The 20,910-nt window shown below is 48.4% G+C and overlaps 1 protein-coding gene across 1 annotated transcript; it reads left to right on the top strand.

Annotated features, from left to right (window-relative positions):
* The first annotated feature begins 766 nt into the window (after window positions 1-766).
* Window positions 767-8,089, top strand: NXNL2 (nucleoredoxin like 2). Its single transcript, XM_020896779.2, has 2 exons — window positions 767-1,413; window positions 7,232-8,089. The coding sequence occupies exons 1-2, from the start codon at window positions 1,112-1,114 to the stop codon at window positions 7,398-7,400; spliced, it is 471 nt and encodes a 156-aa protein (XP_020752438.2). The 5' UTR covers window positions 767-1,111; the 3' UTR covers window positions 7,401-8,089.
* The last annotated feature ends 12,821 nt before the right edge of the window (window positions 8,090-20,910 follow it).

Genomic DNA, 20,910 nt, shown 5'->3' on the forward strand with positions numbered 1-20,910 from the left:
GGCAGGGTGGGATCCTGTCCTTACATGTTTGATGTTTTGCTCATCACAAACTTTTTTGCATTAACATCAGAATACTATTTAAATTGACCACTTAACTTTTTTTTTGGGGGGGGGCGCTAAATCTTTTAAAATGAGCCCCGTGTGGAAGACTCAACCATCCCGGGCAGGAAGTTGAAACTGTTTTGCTCGCTGCTGAATCCCAGTGCCGGGCACAGTAATACTCTGGTTCTCCGAAGAAAACATTCTTTAACAACCGCCCCTAATTTCTTGCAGGGACCCTCTCTGCCAGGGCGCAGTACTTCGGGGGCAACCCCCGGGAAAGAATAGGGCCCAGGTCTCCCCAACGCTGGGTCCCTGCCCGCTACAGATCGAACCGCTCTATCTTTCCTCGCTGGTGGGACCCCTGGGACAGGTGGGGAGGGACTGAGCGCCGAGTGGGGCGAGCGCCCCGGGGACTTAGGGCGAGGGCGCGGCGGGCGGGGCCCAGGGGAGGTGCGAAGGGGGAGGGCATGCGAGGGTGGCGGAGAAGAGTGCGTCGCCCAGGAGCGCGGAGGCGGCGAGCGGCGCGGGACAGAGAGCTGCGCAGGTGATGGGACGTGCAGAAGGTCGCGGAACAAGCCGTGGGGCGGGGCGCCGAGGCAGGAGGGGGCGGTGCCAAGGCAGGAGGGGGCGGTACAGAGGCAGGAGGGGGCGGGGCGGGGCAGGAGGGGGCGGGGCGGGGCAGGAGGGGGCGGGGCGGGGCGGGGCAGGGGCGGGGCGGCTCGGTTCCCTGGAGGCCGGTTCAGTGCCTGTTGGTGCTACGGCCGCTACACCTGGGGTCGCGGGTGTCTGTGAGTGTTCCCCCTCAACCTATCGCGGACGCCCCTGCTCCCTCCGGAGGCCGAGGCTCAAGCTGGTGCCGAGGTCCGGGCGCCCGGCGGTGCGAAGGGAGCCAGATATTGCTGCCCGCCCGCAGGTGACCGTTCACTTTCAAGGGGTCAGCCGCCTGCGTTCATTCACCCTTGTCCGCTTCTCCGCTAGTATCCGTGCCCCGCGCTCACCGCCCCGCCTCTCCCCTCGGGCGTCCTTGTGCCGCAGGTGTCCTCCCCCGCAGGTGAACCCGCGCCCGGCCATGGTGGACGTGCTGGGCGGGCGGCTCCTGGTGACCTGCGACGGCGCGTGGGTGGAGGCCGAGGCGGCGCTGCAGAACAAGGTGGTGGCGCTCTACTTCGCCGCGGGCCGGTGCGCGCCCAGCCGTGACTTCACGCCGCTGCTCTGCGACTTCTACGAGGAGCTCGTGGACGAGGCGCGGCCGCCCGCGCCCTTCGAGGTGGTCTTTGTGTCCGCCGACGGCAGCGCGCAGGAAATGCTGGAATTCATGCAGGAGCTGCACGGCGCCTGGCTGGCGCTGCCCTTCCATGACCCCTACCGGCAGTGAGTGGAGACCGTGTGTGTGGGACGTGCTGGGAGCTCCCACACCAGCCCCCACCCCAATCCCTCATTCCTGGGCTTCTCCCAACTCGCAGGGCCTCCTTGATAGCCTCCATCCCCACCCCGTCGTGTTTGAGCCTCTTTGCTCTGGCTTCCCAGGGAGGCTCTAGCGTTGACTAACGGGGAACTTGGTGGGTGCGGACCTTGGTCCACCCTCGTCTTTGGCTCAGTGCGTCTGAGGCTCTGGGAATCTGAATGTATAAGTTCTGGCGATGATTATTCTGCGGCAGGCAGCCCCCTCGAGTAATCACAGTCCTGAGGTGCTGCACCCTACTTGCAGGGAGGGCTTCCCAGGTGCCTCAGCTGTAAAGAATCTGCCTTCCTATGCAGGAGACACAATCGCTGCAGGTTCCATCTCTGGGTCGGGAAGATCCCCTGGAGGAGGAAATGGCAACCCTCTCCAGTATTCTTGCGTGGAGAATCCCATGGACAGAGGAGCCTGGCGGGCTACAGGCCGTAGGGTCCTCAAAGATTCGGACACAGCATTGAGCACACTGGCACTGCATAGGGAAGACACCCACCCTTATCTGGAGAGTAGGAGAGGGAGATCCAGAATGGATGCTCAGGTCAGAACTGGAGACTATGGGTGGACCACCCTGTCCCAGCAGCCTGGGCCTGGGTACCAGGTGCTGGGGAGAAGGGTCAGGACTCAAGTCCTGGAGGAACCTACTGCAGCCACGTTGCAATTTCAGTTTTATTGGCAGTGACCGAAATTTCATAAAGGTGTCTTCTACTCCTATACCTGTAAGAAGAAGCAGCTTCCTGGACTCCTGAGACAGATGTCAGAGGTCACAAAAATCCATGCTCTCTGAAGGGATCTTGCCCCACCCTTGCTTTTAGAAAAATATGTGACATGGATTTCGGAAATTGTGAAAACTAGAAATTGACCCTAGTGCTCTATTTTTTTTTAATTTAATTTTTTTGCCATTCTGTGTACCATGTGGAATCTGTTTCCCAACCATGGATTGAGCCCACAGCCCCTGCACTAGAAGCTCAGAATCCTAACCACTGTACCACCAGGGAAGTCCCACCCTGGTGTTCTGTTGGCTGTGGTCATGGGATCTATGGAGGGGAGGAGGAGAAGGTGGGAGGGGGGTGTTAGGGAAGAGAGAGGACATAGGAGGACTTTGTGGAGGATTGGAAGAGGGAAGTGGGGTACAGGCACCGATTGTCTGGCATGTTGGGGTCACCTGTGGTGTAGGAGTCCAGACTGAGGTTAATTGTTCTTCACCAAGTGCATTACCCCACCATCCCCTTAACAGATATGGAGGTGGATTTCTGGATTTTTTTTTTTTTATAGCACCATGTAGTACATTTTTCTGGGAATTAGTATTCAGTTGTGGCGTTCCCCCAAATTAATTATTCTGAAATGGTTTTCCTTCTAGACACTTAAAAATTAAAGCTAACTTTGGAAAGTTCCCTGGAGGAGTAGTTTTCCCCAGCACATGCTTTTGCTGATGCCAAGCAAGAGGTGAGGCCCAGGCCCTTCAAGGGAGGTTACCTGCTTTCCAAGGCCTCACTCAAGGCAGGACTAGAGAAAGTCATCCATGATACATCCAAATGACCATGATTTACTTGGTTGAAAGTTCTATAGCTTCACATCTAGTGGTGATTGTAAAAGGAGTTTTGATTTGCTTAGCGTTCAAGTTACACACTGCTTTTGAAAGAATACACTTAGTTTTGAAAGTGACAGTGTTAGTAATCAAGTAAAGAGCTCAGGCCCTGGGCAGAGTCCAGCTGTGGGATCTATTTGTGGGGTGACTGTAGGCAAGGTATTTAATTGCTGAGTATAATGACATGGCACATGATGGATGAGAACTGCACTGATGCACGAATTCAGAGCTATGCCAGCTGGTTGGGTAGCAGCACTTTCTGTGTTGCCCATTTCACAGATGTACTATTGAAGTGCAGAGATGGGTGTCCCTGGCTCTGGAGCCATTCTTTTCTGAACCAGCTTCCTCTCCCAGGGGACACTGAGCCTCAGCACAGCCTTGCTGCCGGTGGGGATAAGGGTGGGGTTGGAGGGGCTTACAGCACGCTCTCTGCTTCCTGGATTAACTGGTCAAAGGCCCATTTGGTCCACTGCAGGTGCTGAGCTGTTTAGGGCTTGGCATGGGGCTGCACTAGGCCCTGGCCATCTCTGGCTGCCAGCCTCACCTAAGAGGAATTTGATCTGGGGGGCAGGGTGGGGTGGGAGGGAGGGAGGCAGCAGTTTGGGGAGAAGTTAGTTCCTGGGGCCTGCCCTTCCCAGGTTGAACTTTGTTAATCCTGTCATTGCAATTTATAAGTTAGGAAATGTGGTATTCTGTGGGAAATTCTTGGAGCTAAACCCTAAATTTTGCTTACCCCAGCCTGCATTTTGAAATCAGATCGTGAGCAAAAATGGAAGTAACTGCCACCAAGGAGAACTAAAGAATGTAGGAAGCCTCCCGGAGGCCTTTTGAGAAGTTCTCAATATATGCAGAGCATAGCATTCTTCTTGGTGCTGTGAGAAGGTGAGGGACCCAGGCTGTCTTTTTTCAGTGGTCTACAGGGGTCATCTGCTGTCCTCTGCTTTTCTGATGACCTGCCTGAGGCTCATGCGTGCATGCGTACTAAGTCGCTTCAGTTCGTGTGTGACTCTTTGCGACCCTATAGCCTGCCAGGCTCCTCTGTCCAGGGGATTCTCCCAGGCAAGAACACTGGAGTGGGTAGCCATTCCCTTCTCCAGGGGATCTTCCCAATCCAGGGATTGAAACCACGTCTTTTCCATCTCCTACATTTGCAGATCAGTTCTTTACCACTAGCACCACTTGGGAAGGTCCGCCTTAGGTTCAGGAGGTGGTAGGTCACCACAGAGGCACTCCGCCCCGCTAAACTTACCCTGGGCATGGCTGGAGGCGGTGACGCTGCAGATGCAACTGCAAGAAGAAACTTTCTAGAGCCGCTCACCTCAAGGTTGCTCAGATCTTGGCTGTCCAGTGAAGAGTGCACACAAGACCCGACCCCGAGTGCCACCCTTCTGCCTAGAGAGGCAAATATCTAGTGACATCCCTATAGCCAAGGGCAGTGGGGGGCCAGGGTAGGCTCTCAGGTCCTGCCCTGATGCCTGTGTGTGCAGCTGGGTGAGAGGTCTGAGCAAGGGAGCAGCATTGAAGACATATTCTGTCCTGTCTTCCCTCCCTTTTTTTTTATGAGCCAAAGAGCCAAGTAAGGAATAAAGAGAAATCCCTGACTTTGCCAGCAGGAATTTCTGTTGCGTGCTGCCAGGCATGCGATACCCGTTCAGTCCATGTCTCACACATCCCCCTCCAGTATTTGACCCTCACTCATTTTATTTCTTGTTATCTCCTTTACATCTGTGTTCTGGTCAGACTTGACAACTAATATGCCAGAATACTCCACACGCTTTCCCACCTTCAAAGGTCTTACTCATGTGGCATCCTCCAACCCTGGAGCCTCCCACTTCTCTTCCTAGTAGCTCTTCCCTTGTGCCCCTGGGGACACCAGGCGCATGTCTGGCCCCTGAGGCCTATACCTGCCATAGCTCGAGCCAGCGCCACTCCTGTTGGAGTGTGTGTCTGATGGGGCAGTGGTCTCTGTAGTCCCAGAGGTTGAACTAGACATTGTTCAGGGCTTGGCACCTGCAGGGCACTTGTTTGATGGATGTTTGAAGCAAGTAGAGAGATTTGCTCGGTAACAGCCTGGCTACCAGTGGCTGAGATGGAAAGAGACTGGAGCCAGAAGTTGCCATGGCAACCCAGAAGCAGTTGTGCCAGGGATAAGGATGCGCTGCTTTAGATGAAGGGAGGGAGCCATTGCTGTAACTGCATGCAGGGTAAGGAGGGAATGGGCTCTCGAATTTCCCTGAAATGGTTAAAATGCTGAGTTATCACTTCATTCTGCCCAGCAGCAAGGCTCTTTCCTTTCTGAGGCTTGTCTATTCCCTCTGGACACAGCTCCCAGAGGAGACAGAGATGACTTCATGGTTCCAGGGTAACACCTGTCACCAGGCAGAGGCTGCCAGGGTGGGGATGTAGGGTCCACACTGGGAGATTCTTTGAAGAGAGGCTGGAGCAATGAAATGTCTTCAGACCTCCTCATTCCTTGAAGGCCTGCCCAACTCCTGATGTCCCCCTGTTTTCCCTTTTTCCTTCTCAATCTCGATAGAGCTTTTCTCTGTTTTTTAGTCTAAGAACCAGGTTTTGTTTTGTTGCTCACCCTATGTGGATTCATTTCCTAGTCCAGTGATTTCTGTCCTCTGTCTTCTTTTGCCTTCTTTCTACTTTCTCTGTAATTGCTTCATCATTGTTTTTCTAGTTTCTTGAATTAAATGCAGAATTCATCTATATAGAGGCCTTTTAGTTTTGGACAAGAATATGTAAGATAACTCTCTGTGTCTAATTGTACCTATAGCTTGGGACCCATAGTGCATTCCATATTGCCCTGTTCTAATTATTTTGTAAGTCTGCTTTACAATTTCATAGATAACATATGGTTATTTAGTTTTTAACTCATTCCAAAAATTATTGCTTGTTGGTTTCCAGTTCCATTATGTTATGGTCTGACTAAGCGATCTGCACTGATTATTTGATTATTAAGATCCCTTTATGACCAGCACCTTGGCTGGTTTTGTCACAATTTCATAGATGCCTGGAAAGCAAGACATATTTTCTCTGTTGGGTGTAGGTACTGGATTTTTTTTTTTTCCTCATTTGAATTAAGATTTGTCTTGGAGCAGGATATCAGAAAGCAGCAGGAAGGACCTGATGGAGGTGTCACAGGGAAGGTTTGGTAACAGGAAGGTCTCAAATGCATTTCTTCTTCCATTCAGGTTCACAACCCTGAAGGCGACAAATAAGGGAAATCAGATTACTGCTAACCTGAGGCCCTGGCAAGCTGGCGGTAATAGGACGGGATTTGCACCCAGCTGTCCTATCTTGAGGGCAATAATCCCTGTGAAGATTATGGGGAGATTTGCAAAACTAAGAAGGCAGATGTTCCTTTCCCTAAATGAATACAAATAATTTTGTAAAATGGTCACACAAGGGGTTATTACATGTGACGGTAAAATGTTTCACCCATAATGTCAATCAGCATGTCCTTGAATTTATAGGGTAGAAAGTCTAGTAAGCCTTTGCTTTTGTCTAAAACTTATGGAATTTTAACTTTTGCCATTATAGGTACCTAATGTATTTAAACCTCTTGAGATGTAGGAAGGATCCAAACTTATTGGGTTACTTGTGAGTTTGAAATTGCACTGTGCCATTTGGCAGCCACTAGCCACATGTGGCTACTTAAATTTAAAATAGACTGAAATAGGGAATTCCCTGGAGGTCTAGTGGTTATTACTTGGTGCTTTTACTTCCATAGCTGGGTTCAGTCCCTGGTTGGGGAACTAAGATCTGCAAGCCGCTTGGTACAACCAAATAATACATAAACAAACAAATAAAGGAACTAAAGCCAAAAATTCAGTTCCTCAGGCCCACCAGCCAGATTTCAAGTGCTCAGTCATCACGGGTGACCGTGGCGATGACCCTGGGCAGCACAGATGCAGAACGACTCCATCACCGGATGCTCCTCTGGGGCAGCATTGGCTGAGAACCAGCTAGCAGCCAGAAGAGCCCACAGGAATCCTCCGCCCAGCGGGAGGGTTCGCCGGGCAGGCGGGGTGCTAGGCTGTGCGGGCTCAGCTGGCTCTGGGGAGGCGCCGGTCCCTGCAGACCTGCAGCGGCCTGGCCTGGCCCGCGCTGACCCTCGGCCACCCTCTTCTCTCCCACAGCGAGCTGAGGACCAGGTACCACATCACGGCCATCCCCAGGCTTGTGATCCTGAAACCCAGCGGGGAGGTCATCACCGACAAAGGGCGGAAGCAGATCCGGGAGCGGGGGCTGGCCTGCTTCCAGAACTGGGTGGAGGCAGCCGACATCTTCCAGAATTTCTCCGGTTGAGCTGGGGGCCGGTCTCCGGGGGGCCTGCACCGGTGTGCAGTCACTCCTGTTGCTGCAGCTTCCACCCGGCAGAGAAGAAGAGCATGCTGTCTCTCTATGTTGGTGGTTTCTTTCAGAGCAGAGGCACTCATCTGTGATGGAAAGAAAATGTTGCTCAGGGAATGCCCTCCCTCTAGCTTTGTTGCTAGTTATTTTTATTGTTCTTAGCATAGTTTTCTCCACATGAGCTTAAGTGTGTTCACAATGAGCTATTGGAAATCTATGCAAAACATGTATTTATACAAGCTCTTCAGGTAAAATGGCATATTTATTGGTACATTTTTCTGGAGATGTCTTTTATTTTTCTTTACTTTTTTTTATTGAAGGATAATTGCTTTACAGAATTTTCTTGTTTTCTGTCAAACCTCAACATGAATGAGCCATAGGTATACATATATCCCTTCCCTTTTGAACCTGCCTCCCATGGAACCTTACATTACCATATGTAGATTAGATAGCCAATGGGAATTTGCTGTATGGCTCAGGAAACTCAAACAGGGGCTCTGTATCAACCTAGATGGGTGGGGTGGGGAGGGAAATGGGAGGGAGGTTCAAAAGAGATGTCTTTATTTTAATGATATGCTCTCATGACTGTATTTATTACTAAAATTTGCACAGTCTGTTTGCTTTAATAAACACACGTATCTGCAGCTGGAGTCCTCCAATTTCCTTCTTTCTCCTGGCAAACCAAGTGCCCTTATGAGGAAAGTGAAGCACTCGAGAAATTCCATTTTCAAGCACTTTGTTTTGTTTTTCAAAGGGATAGTTTTTAATTACAGGTCTTCTTGGGAATTTTTCTTCTCTTTGTTTTCTTACACTTACTTTTAGTAGGATCATATCTTAGAAAGAAAAGAAAACTTCAAGGCTGCATACTTGTATCTTCAAGATCAAATCTCCCCATCTTCTAAAAGGTGCTGATTAATCCAGGTAGACAAAAGTTCACACACAATCTTTTGTTTTTTTAATTTCTATTGAAATGTAGTTGATTTACAATGTTGTGTTAGTTTCAGGTGTACAACAGAGTGATTCATTTATACATCAGTCAGTTTCAGTTCAGTTGCTCAGTCATGTCTGACTCTTTGCGACCCCATGAACTGCAGCACGCCAGGCCTCCCTGTCCATCACCAACTCCCAGAGTCCACCCAAACCCATGTCCATTGTGTCAGTGATACCATCCAACCATCTCATCCTCTGTTGTCCCCTTATCCTCCTGCCCCCAATCCCTCCCAGCATCAGGTTCTTTTCCAGTGAGTCAGCTCTCCACATCAGGTGGCCAAAGTATTGGAGTTTCAGCTTCATTTTCAGTCCTTCCAATGAACACCCAGGACTGATCTCCTTCAGGATGGACTAGTTGGATCTCCTTGCTGTCCAAGAGACTCTCAAGAGTCTTCTCCAACACTACAGTTCAAAAGCATCAGTTGTTCGGTGCTCAGCCTTTTTTACAGTCCAACTCTCACATCCATACATGACTACTGGAAAAACCATAGCCTTGACTAGACGGACCTTTGTGGACAAAGTAATGTCTCTGCTTTTCAATATGCTATCTAGGTTGGTTATAACTTTCCTTCCAAGGAGTAAGCATCTTTTAATTTCATGGCTGTAATCACCATCTGTAGTGACTTTGGAGCCCAGAAAAATAAAGTCAGCCACTGTTTCCCCATCTGTTTGCCATGAAGTGATGGGACCAGATTCCATGATCTTAGTTTTATGAATGTTGAGCTTTAAGCCAACTTTCTCACTCTCCTCTTTCCCTTTCATCAAGAGGCTCTTTAGTTCTTCTTCCCTTTCTGCCATAAGGGTGGTGTCATCTGCATATCTGAGGTTATTGATATTTCTCCTGGCAATCTTGATTCCAGCTTGTGCTTTCTCCAGCCCAGCGTTATATATATTCTTTTTTTTAACATTCTTTTCCATTATAGGTTATTATAAGATATTGAGTAGAATTCCCTGTGCTATTCAGTAGGTCCTTGTTGGTTATCTATTTTATATGCAGTTGTGTGTATCTTTGCTGATAACAGGAGGGATGTGTGCAGTGCCTGTCTGCTGGAGGTGGCCGGCTGTGATCTGATTCACATGATTGGAATTGTGAAATACCAGGCTTTCACCTCTAGCCTGGTTCCCATCTGCCAACCCACTTGGCTCACGGGGTCCCTCACCAGGAATCTGGAGCAAAGTTGTCCCTCATAGGACCCAGGAACCCCCACACTCCCTAAGGAGGCCCTCTGTGGAGCAATGCTGGGCGAAGTGAAGAAGGCAGCTGGGCTGCTCAGGTAACCCAGGATGTGAGAGCTGAATCCAAGAGGGTGAGGCTGTGTCATTGGCTTAATTGTATCAGGGCCAGGGAGCTCCATGGCATAGTCACCTTGATGTGCTCTCCCACCCATCAGTCAAGTTCCCCATGGGTTTACTGAAGACGTATTTGATGAAGCTAACCTGGTCATTATTTGCCCCAGAAATAAAGCATAGAAGTGCAGTTTTCTTCTCAAAACAAAAGATGGCATATTTCACTTAATTTTGGCATTCTCCCCAGTACCATAGTGTTAGCTACTCTCTTTATCATATCACATGGTTACCACTTGATCTTATTCAAAAGGCTAAGAAGCAGAGACATCACTTTGCCAACCACGGTCCATCTAGTCAAAGCTATGATTTTTCCAGTAGTCATGTACAGATGTGAGAGTTGGACCATAAAGAAGGCTGAGCACTGAAGAATTAATGCTTTTGAACTGTGATGCTGGAGAAGACTCTTGAGAGCCCCTTGGACAGCAAAGAGATCAAACCAGTCAATCTTAAAGGAAATCAGCCCTGAATATTCATTGGAAGGACTGATGCTGAAGCTGAAGCTCCAATACTTTGGCCATCTGATGCGAAGAGCAGACTCACTGGGAAAGACCGTGATGCTGGAAAAGATTGAAGGCAAGAGGAGATGGGGGCAACAGAGGATAAGATGGTTGGATGGCATCACTTACTCAGTGAACATGAATTTGAGCAAACTCTGGGAGATGGTGAAGGACAGGGAAACCTGGTGTGCTGCAGTCCATCTGATCGCAGAGATTCGTACATGACTGAACGACTTAACAGCAACAACAATGGTTACCACTGCCTTTTTTTGTGATGAAATCATTTCAGATCGGATTATAGTAATTCAAATCACGCATTTTGGGAGGTGTGTGTGTGGGCATCTCTTGTAGGTGTAACATCCTGGTGGGTGGGTGCACACATATGCGTGCATGTTTGTGTGTGTGTGTTAACCACAATCAGACTTCTTAAAAAGTGTAGGTAAGTTCCTCCTGGTAAACATGCTCATTAGTTGCCATGACGGAGCCCAAGCACTGTGCTTACCCCTGAGGCTGGAGCATCACATTGCTTTCAGCTTGGGAGCTGCATGGGGTTGTGTGTGTGGTGAGCATTCAGCACCTCGGGGGAGGGAGGGGTCCCGGCAGAGGCCACCCCACAGCTGCACCAAAGTAGCACATTGGGGGTTAGGTTTCCACATGTGAATTTTAGGGGCACACAAATATTCAGACCACAGTAGTGGCTCTACCCTAGTCCTGCATCCCATTGAAATTCCTGGGTCTCTGTGTGTATGCTGATTTTACAGAAGCATTGCTCTATGAGGTGTCTGTCTACTAAATTTTTTGAAATCATTTACACTGAGCCTATAGTTGTGGCATCTTTTCTCACACCTGGGCTGCCCGATAAGCAGGAAGTATTAGCTGCAGGCTGGGGAGCCACTCAGTTCTGCGCAGAACCATGTGCAAATCCCAGGAGGTCTCCACAGCAATTTCACTTGAGAAAGACGTTGCTTACTGTGTGCTTGTGTGGGGCAACCACTGGGGGAACATGCGGACACACACATACAACACATAAACACCACACCACATATACACCACATACACTTCACACACTTTACATACACCGTACACAGACACATACCACACACACATACCACACGCATGTACACCAGTCATGCACAATATCACACATACTATACCACACCACAGGCACATACTACACATCACACAGACACACTACACACTCACCATAAGCAGCACACAAACATCACACAAAAAGCATACCGCATATACACCACAGACACACATACTACACACCACACACAAACAAATCACATGCAAACACCACATACTACACACAGAGACATACCACACACACACACACTACATTCACACCACACACACCACAAACACACATACCATACTCACATCATCTTTGTTTTCTGAGTCTTTCTGTCCTTCCTTCCTTTCTCTCCTTCTTTCATAGTGTTTTGTTCTAGTTCCATGAAAGCAGGATCTTCCTATCTCTTCGCAGGACACTGATGGGGCTTGGGGGACCAGACGGAACCCCAGTGGGCTTGCTAACTTTGAGCTCCCCTTAGAGTGATCTTCCTGGGCCATTTTGCCAGGGAGACTTTCTTCCTGGGCTGGTCACATTGATCAGGTAACACCCTCCCATCCCCACTGGCAGGAGAGGACTGGGGGCTGGCAGGGAGAACACACTTTCCCCTGATTTCCTGGAGTTCACTTCAGCACCCCGCCCTCAACTGTGCCTCTCCCACCGTGAAGGACCTCTGGGTGAGGTCGGACACCCAGGGTAACAGCGTGCAGAGGTAATCTGTTGTTGTGTTAGTCCCTCAGTTGTGTCTGACTCTGTGACCCCATGACCCCATGACCCTATGACCCCATCCTCTCTCCATGGAATTCTGCAGGCAAAAATACTGGAGTGGGTTGCCAGCCCCTTCTCCATAGGATCTTCTCAATCCAGGGATCAAGCCAGTGTTTCCTGCAGGCAGAGTGCAGGCAGATTCTTTACCATATGAGCCAGCAGGGAAGGGAATCTAGGTCTGATTTCATGTATAGACCCCAGTCCTCACGGGCACTGTGTGTCCACCTCAAGGGGTTTCTGGAGCTGCCAGGTCTTAGGTCTTCAGGACTCCCGGCTAAAACCAGGTCTTGCTTCCCCAGAGCTGGCCAGGATTCTCCGTGTGTGTGTGTGTGTGTCTGTAGAGGCAGCCACCACCCCTGTCACTCTTAGAGCTTCCAAACATTTCTTTTTCCCTCTTTGTATTTCCATCATTTAAAAAACCCCTTTGGTGTCATTTTAATGACTCTGTCAAGGAATGAAATTATATGCAGGTGTTCAAACTGCCTGTTTGCCTCAGAGTTGAGAAGTGTCCATTTTAAGTTTGTGATGCCACCAGGACGATCTCTTTGAAATTTTTATTGGATTTAGTGAACTGAAAAAATGCTGTATAAATCTAGCTATCTGCTTTCAACATGAATTTCTAAGTTTGACAATGTCTCCACAGTTGTAATTGCATGTCCAGCATTACTTCTACAACACCTCCCTGCCTTTGCCATTGAAGCATGAGAATGAAAACACTTGTGCCTGGTTGGACCCAGACACTTCACACCATGCATGGAAGCCATGATGATGTGCCCTGGGCTAGGATCTAAAAGGATGATTTTAATCCAGGTGAAGCTAGATGTGAATTTTAGGTCTAAAAATCCTGAATGAAAGCTCACTACTCCATATGGAAGCTATCTGTAATCCAGTATCCTGTGGGCACAGACTCTCCTTCAAAGAACAACTGCTTGTAGGCAATAGTAATTAAAAAGGAGGGGACTTCACTGGTGGTCTGGTGGCTAAGGCTCTATGCTCCCAATGTAGGGGACTGGGGGTCAATCACTGGTCAGGGAACTAGATTCTGCATGCTACAGCTAAGAGTTCGCCTCAACTAAAAAGATCCCACATGTTGCAATGAAGATCCAAGGTCTAGCATGCTGCAAAGAAGACCCGGCACGTGGTGGTGGTGGTTTAGTCGTTAAGCCGTGTTTGGGACCCCATGGACTGTAGCCTGCCAGGTTCCTCTGTCCATGGGGATTCCCCAGGCAAAAATACTAGAGTGGGTTGCCATTCCCTTTTCCTGAGGATCCTCCAAACCCAGGGATCAAACCCAGGTCTTCCGCATTACAAGAGGATTCTTTACTGACTGAGCTATCAGGGAAACCTGACCGGGTGCAGGCAAATAAATAAATAAATATTAAAAAAAAAAAAAAAAAAGAAAAGGAATTCCACTCGTTTCTGACATCATTGAAAAGTAACTAAGGAGATCCTTTCCAAAGGCCCAAGCTATACATGGAAAATTCGCCTTGCCTCTGCTCCCCAAAGCTCCCTCCAAAATCTCCTGCCCAGTCCCACACTTCTGGTTCCCCATAGCTCTGCTCTCTCCCTCTCAGTTTCATATGGTCTGTTACTGGTTCCATTCGAATCGCCTTCCTTGTTCTCCAGATTCTGCCTTTCCTCACTTGGAATCTCTGCTGACCTGGAGGACTCCTGGTGGCTGTAGGAAGTGGTGAGTTTACAGGGTACAGTACAGAGAACATTTTCTCTTTGGCTGTGGAATAACAGAGAGATTCACCAGGCATCCTTTGTCAGTCCCGGGTTGACAGGACAAGGGGGACAGGCTGGGGATTTTCTGGGTTCATGAAACAGATTTTGTGGCAAAAGCTGTGTGAGGCTTTGAGATTGCAGGAGAAGGGAGGCCACATTAAAAAAAAATATTTATTTATTTGACTGTGTTGGGTCTTAGCTGCAGCAGGCAGGATCTTTTGTGAACTCTTAGTTGCGGCATGTGGGATCTAGTTCCCTGGCGAGGGATAGAACCTGGACCCCCTGGATTGGGAGTGTGAATCCTTAGCCACTGGACCACCAGGGAAGTCCCGAGAGGCAACATTTTTAATCGCAGTGAATATCTTTGCAGGCTGCGTTTTTGTGCATCTCAGCTGACAAGGCTCCTCTTTTTTCTTCCCCCTCCCAGCTTCAAAAGAGACCCAAGAAACCGCAGGCTTAGGTGTCTCCCCGTCCAGGTTGGTGTCAGACAGAGCTCCCTTCAAGAGCCTCTGTGTGAGGTTCCTGGCTCTGTGGCTGCTTGCATCAGGGTTTCTGGAGCACTTACACTGTAAGAATGTTCTTAAAGCTGATTATACAGACAAATATATACATAAACAAACCACGTTTGCTGTCATAGTTCCTCCCAATTTGTGGAATCGGTGGCTTAGAAGTGCTTTTCCACTTTCCCTGTGTGCAGGTGGGAAGAGTCTGACTAATAACCTGAGATGAGGGGGGACACCCAGCCCCAGAGTGTCCACCTTATTCCAAAACAGACCCCAGTTGGTTGTGTGGTTATAGATGCACTTTGAAGCCTCACCCACCCAAAGCAAGTAAGGCGAAAACCAGTGAACAAGGAACTCAATGGTGTCTGCCCCCACTCAAGAACCTTTGAGCCAGAAGAAGAAAATTTATAGGAGGGGTAAATTCACCCTCGCATTTTATAATAAACTCCACTGGCAAAGTTCTCCCTTCCGCATTTCAGGAACTGCCCTTCGGTTATTTGCCCACCCTCGCTTCAGTGTGAGCAAAGGTCATTTGAGGACTTGTTCAATGGAAAAACAATAGTGCCTCTTTGTCCCTGCCAGGGCTTCCCAGGACCTCGGTTAGAATGGGAGGAGACAGGCCCTCTATTCCCAGGTCACTCCATATTCACAGGGCTTCCTGTCTCTACATTCAACCTCTTGGTACCTGTACCAGTCAGCTTGGGCTGCATAACAAAACGGCACACACACACTGGCTTAAACAACAGACATTTGTCCCTCACAGTTTTGGAGGCTGGAAGTCCAAGATCAAGGTGTGGGCAGGGTTGTTTCTCCCGAGGCCTCTCTCCTTGGCTTGTAGATGGCTTCCTTCTCTCTGGATCCTCGGTGGTCTTCCCTCTGGGTGCCTGTGTCCCAGTTTCTTCTTATAGGGATACCAGTCATTTTGGATTAGGACCACTCTCACTTCATCATTTTAACTTAATCACCTCTGTAAAGACGCTATCTCCAAATACAGTCATGTTCTGCAGTACTGAGGGTAATTCAATATATGGATTTTGGGAAGATGCAAAGTCTGCTCATAACAGCACTCAACCTCCTGAAAGCACTCTGCATTGAGCAGAGATATCTGCTTCAGCAAATACGCTCTGAGTTTTCCAACAAGCACAGATGACCCAGAAACAATGGGGGGGTGGAGAGGAGAGGGTCCAGCCAGCCTCACAGAGACCTCTTTCCATTCAGGACTCTTAGCTCTCCTGTGCTGCCCACCTTAGCTGGGCTTTGGGGTGTAGGACAAGGAGCTGGAAGGCCTCTTCTTGGGGCCAGACAGGTGGATGTTGTGGCTGGCAGGTAATATGGCCAGTGCGTGGACGCCACCAGGAGCAATAGTGGCTCTCTGGAGACTGGAGGCTAACTGTGGCTAACCCAAGACACCACACTCTACTGAGACCCCAGAGAGATGGCTGCCATGGGGGAGCCTCCAGAGACTTGGTGCCTTACCACCTACCAGGCTGGTCCTCCATGACTGGCTGCCCTCCACGGCTTGCTCCTTCACCCAACAACAGTGACAGCAGTAACCGTAACTGCAAAGGGCTTGCTCCTTCCCATGAACGTTCACTCCTGTGCTCTCCTCCCCCTTAGTGCCCGCAGCAGCTCCCGGCCCCAACTTTATGGTAGAATCCACACTCCATGCCCTGCACTTCTCGCCAGGTGTAACCTCATGCAACTTGCTCAGTCCATTTAAACTCAAGCTTCAGAGCAACAGTGATGATGTGAGTCCTTCCACCTGAAATGGCAAAATAAATGGAGTAAGTGGAAAGATTGTTCATCCTCCTCGCAGGGAGCAGGGCTCGCTCCTTCCCTGGGCTGCTCTCCTGGCTAGGTCCCCATGTCCAGCAAAGCCACATCCTGAGAATGCAGGTGGGAGAGACTAGGGAGTCTGAGACCTTTTGGGGGTGACCTAGGAAAGCCAGTGAGACCTCCCAGAACGATGCATTCCCCTCTGCTTTCTGTAGGCCCTTAAAAAGATGTGGGGGCACCTGTGTAAGGACCACTGATTTTAAAGAGGAAAGAGCTAGCAGAAAACTTGAGCAGAAAAGGGGACTGTGGCCTTCTCAGTAATCATTGCACAGTCTCCTTTTCTTTCAGCATCTGGAAATCTGAACATAGATCCTCACTCAGTGGTGTGAATTCTGCCGATGTTACAAAAAAGCCTGTCACCTTCTGCATGATGGCCCCTCCTGGACCAGCTTGATGCCTCTCTCTGCCAGCTCTGGCCTTGCTGTCCCTCTGGCCCCATTGTCCTTACAGAGATGAACTTCCCACTCTCATCCGTCTTCCACTTGCCATAGGCTCCTTCCTTCATCTTTGACTGCAAAGGTTCTCAGGTGTGGCAACCTTGATCACTGCATAGCCCTTGGGTTTCCTGCATTGCAGGCAGATTCTTTACTGTCTGAACTACCAGGGAAGTCCCCAAACCCCAAAACACAGATGATAAATAGAGCTCTTATGACAAGTTTGGACCTCCCTGATGGTGCAGTGGTAAAGAATCCATCTGTCAATGCAGGAGACACAAGAGGCGCAGGTTCAGTAACTGGTTTGGGAAGATCCTCTGGAGAAGGAAATGGTAACCCACTCCAGTATTACTGCCTGGAAAATGCCATGGACAGAGGAGCCTGGTGGGCTACAGCCCATGGGGTTGCAAAGAGCCAGACACGACTGAGCACATACACACACAACTGGTTTACATAAAAAATGAATATTTCTGTGACAGAACTAGTGAGCAAGTGATTAATAGAGAAGGCGTTTGCAGTGGTTGAATCCAACATGAGATTCCTCCCCACGTTGTCTGTGAATCTCCTGTAAGTGACAAGAAAGTGGCACATGGAAAATATGATAAAAGCATGAGTGGATGTCTTACAGAAGAGGGGATCAAGAGGCTCACAGGCCCCTCTGGAGACATTAACCCCCACGGTCATCAGATACAAACAAGAGCCCAGCTGGGCTTGGAAGACCGCTGGGACAGTGTGGAGGGGCAACATGGTGAATGGCACCAGGGTGGGACAAGCAGCAGCTGGAGGCCTCAGATTAGAGGTTCAAATAGGTAAATCACACTCCACATGGCAGGATACCTTGATTCTGCAGATCTTGGAAGAATGAAGAGCAGAAAGATGATGTAGTAGTGATGCCGGGGGATGTTGCTGCAGGTCACCTTGTGTTGGAATCAGCATCACGTACAGGACTCCGGCCTTGACCTGAGAACCAGGTGGTCAGTTTCCAACACGTTTTCAGCAGTGACCTGAGTACAAGCAGCATGGATGGCTATTAAAAACATCACATTGAGTGAAGAAAATAAAATACAGAGTGAATTATGAGACGGGTAAGCAGTATTATCATTTATGTCATTGAACATACACACATGAGAAAACCCCACACACGTCCCAAAACACATGCAAACAAATTATGAACAATAAGACCCACAGAGTGAGTTCCTGGTTATCGAGGAGGGGTGTGGAGTTAAAAGGGGGCATAAACATGGGAGAAATAAAAAAATAAGAGATGAGTCGCATGCTAGCCAGTGATGGCACTGCACATGGACCTCTGCTCAAAAGATAAAAGATGAAATGCACAAATCCAAGGTTCGACATCAGCCATACCCATCAGGATGACTAAGTTACTAAGACGGAAAACTTCAAGAGCAGGGAGCACTGCTGGAGGAGTGTGATTGATGCAGTCGTTTCACTGATCTGGTTTGACTGATTCTGCTAAAGCTGAAAGTTCGCACAGCCCGTGACTCAGGGATGCCAAGGTCTATCCCAAGAGATCATATATCACCAGAAAACACAAACTAGGATGTACATAGCAACACTGTTGTTAACAGTCCCAAGGTGGGAGAGGCTCATGGCCCATCAATAGCAGAATGGATAATCCTTGGAGATACATTTACAAAGCAAGGATGTGCAATTGCCCATAAGAATAATGATGCATTTCAACAGTTAGTAAGAGGTGAAAAGAATCAGACACAGAGAGTAAGACGTATGTTTTCTTTGACACAGTGCTATGAACAGGTGAAATGGATCTGAGTGGTTAGAAATCAGGATGGCCGTTGCCCAGGCAGAGGGGTTGGAAGTGAAATGGGACTCAAGGATACCCTTGGGGTGCTGGTGACACTGTGTACCTTGTGAGACTCCAACAAGCGTGCATTTCTGTTAGCTCTCAGTAAAAAGGAAGAAGAAGAGTAAGACAAAGAAAAGCAAGTCAGTTTAAATCATAGGAGGGCAAATAATAAGAGATCACCCAGGAAATTTTGCTTATTGACAAAATATTAAAACACACACAGACTGAGTGCTCCCCACATGGGGGGCTGGGGTCAGAATACAGGATGGGTGATCTACCGCCTGTGAGTGGCACTGGACACTGATGCACCCTGATAAAAGAAACCCTCACATACTGAGGTACGGTGAAGTCATTCTGGCTTGTCCATGAGTTAACTTGAACATTATGCTAACTAAAACAACCTGTTAGTGGCCTAGCCAACAAGCATTGTATATCTGCTTTAATTACTAAAGGAAAGAGTGTCTCTGACTCTTGACCGGAAGTAACAAATGTCCATGTTAAACATAAAGATTAGATGCCTCCCTTTCTGGAACATGAGAACATCCACATTTAATTTATATGTTTGATGAGAACTGACACTGCTCCATTGTTGAGCTTCAATCCGGGGATGACATCTGCTTGGCCTTTTATTCGTTTGTTTTCTGTCTCTTGCTGCTGTCTTAGTTCTTCCTGTGTAGTCCTGCCTCTGTTTTGCTTCTTTTCACATGTATTTGTTGCTGTTGCCTTTGGAAAGGGAATTCTTTCTTCCTTTTTTTCTCCCTCATCTTGGTTTTTATCTACACATAGAAGAGAAGCCCGCACAGCATGTGAAATTGTCACCAGCTTACGGCTTTTACGACGGCTCAGTTGTATCTGGATTTCCCGAGCACGTGGTGGTGGTTTCAGCTTTGCCTCCTTCACTGTTTTCAGCTCTTCTGTTCCTCTTACCTTAAACCAATATTTACGTAATGAGAATATTTCTGGTATTTCATTATAAAGATTGGTACTTATTTTTGGTTTTAGATATGCTTTTAAATCATAATAGGAAAATACTCACTTATTGTTAAGTGTTTTAAAAATTTAATCAGGAATGGATGCTGAGTTTTCTAAAATATCATTTTAGCTTCTCTGCAGATAATTATGTGGTTTTTCTTCTTTGACTTGCTAATGTTGTCAGTTGTGTGAATCGATGTCCTAATTTGAATTATCCCTGCATTCCTGAGGGGTAAATCCTACTTGGCTGTGGTTTATTATTATTTTAATGAGCATTTTGAATGAAATTTGTTAATATTTTATTGAGGCTATTTGCAGAGATATTCACACATAAGATTGCTCACTTTGTGCTCTTGCATCTTGCCCTGCCCAGCAGCATGCCACCTGCGAACGTGCCACTCTCCAAGGCAGTGTACATGGGCCAGCTTCTCATACTGGTGACTCAGTTGTGCTCCTTTTATACTTATCAAAGTGTGCTTTTCTTTTGGCAAGTAGAGAGTGTGGTGTGCATTCTAAGCCTCTTCAGTCATGTCAGACTCTTTGCCACCCTGTGGATTGTAGCCCGAGAGGCTCCTCTGACCATGGGATTCTCCAGCAAGAATACTGGAGTGGGTTGACATGCCCTCCTCCTGGGGATCTTCCCAACCCAGGGATCGAACCCAGTATCTTTTGTTCCTGCATTAGCAGGTGGGTTCTTTACTACTAGCGCCACCTAGGAAGCCCCAGGGAGTATGGTGCCTGGGGTTAAAATCTGTATTTAGACAGAACCTCTTAGGTGTCTTTGTTCACTTTGTCAGGCCTCACCTTTCTCATTTGTAAAATTGCAATATTACCACACCTCTTTTATAAGGCGATGGGGATTAAATGGATGAACAATACACACAAACTTGGAAGAACAGCATCCAGTAAACAATAAATATTATATAAGGGCTTGCTATTATTTTGACCAATGCTATTATTCATTTGTTAATAAATGAATAATACTCATTCAGTATAATTCTCTCATTCTTCAAAGAATGTCAAGGAGGACATTAACTAGAGGAACCCTGTGCTGGCTTGATGCCTTTAAATGCTCAGAGCTGGATGTGTGTGGGAAAGGGCCGCTCATATAGTCTAGCACTGAGGCCTGCGGGTGGGAAACTCGTAGAAGCCGCTGAGCTAGCCAGCAGACTTGGAACAAGTGTTTCCTTGCTGGTTGAAACCCTCTTCTGTCCTCCCACCATTTGAGGCTGTCGGCTGCCTGGGTAACCTGGGTGTGAGTGCGGTGAGTGGGACCTGCTGTGGTGGTTGCCATGGCAGAATTGCTGTTTCCAGGCAAGGGTCGAGTTAACTCAGCGGCTAACTCCCAGGTCAGCGCATTTAGTCCTGTCCTGGAAAATTCATCAAGGGCTCTGAACCATCTGGTGGCACCTCGGAGTCTAGCCTTGAGCACGCAGGGCATGTGTACGTGCTAGGTTACTTCACTTCTGTCTGACTCTTTAAGACCCTATGGG

This window comes from Odocoileus virginianus, chromosome 31 (genome assembly GCF_023699985.2).
Source record: "Odocoileus virginianus isolate 20LAN1187 ecotype Illinois chromosome 31, Ovbor_1.2, whole genome shotgun sequence".
Lineage (NCBI taxonomy): Eukaryota > Metazoa > Chordata > Mammalia > Artiodactyla > Cervidae > Odocoileus > Odocoileus virginianus.

What these genes read in the sequence shown, in the direction of transcription:
- NXNL2 (XM_020896779.2), top strand. Translation starts at nt 1,112, where the DNA reads ATGGTGGACGTGCTGGGCGGGCGGCTCCTGGTGACCTGCGACGGCGCG. An exon ending in TTCCATGACCCCTACCGGCA is followed by an intron (nt 1,414 to 7,231) that starts GTGAGTGGAGAC and finishes TCTCTCCCACAG; the next exon opens with CGAGCTGAGGACCAGGTACC.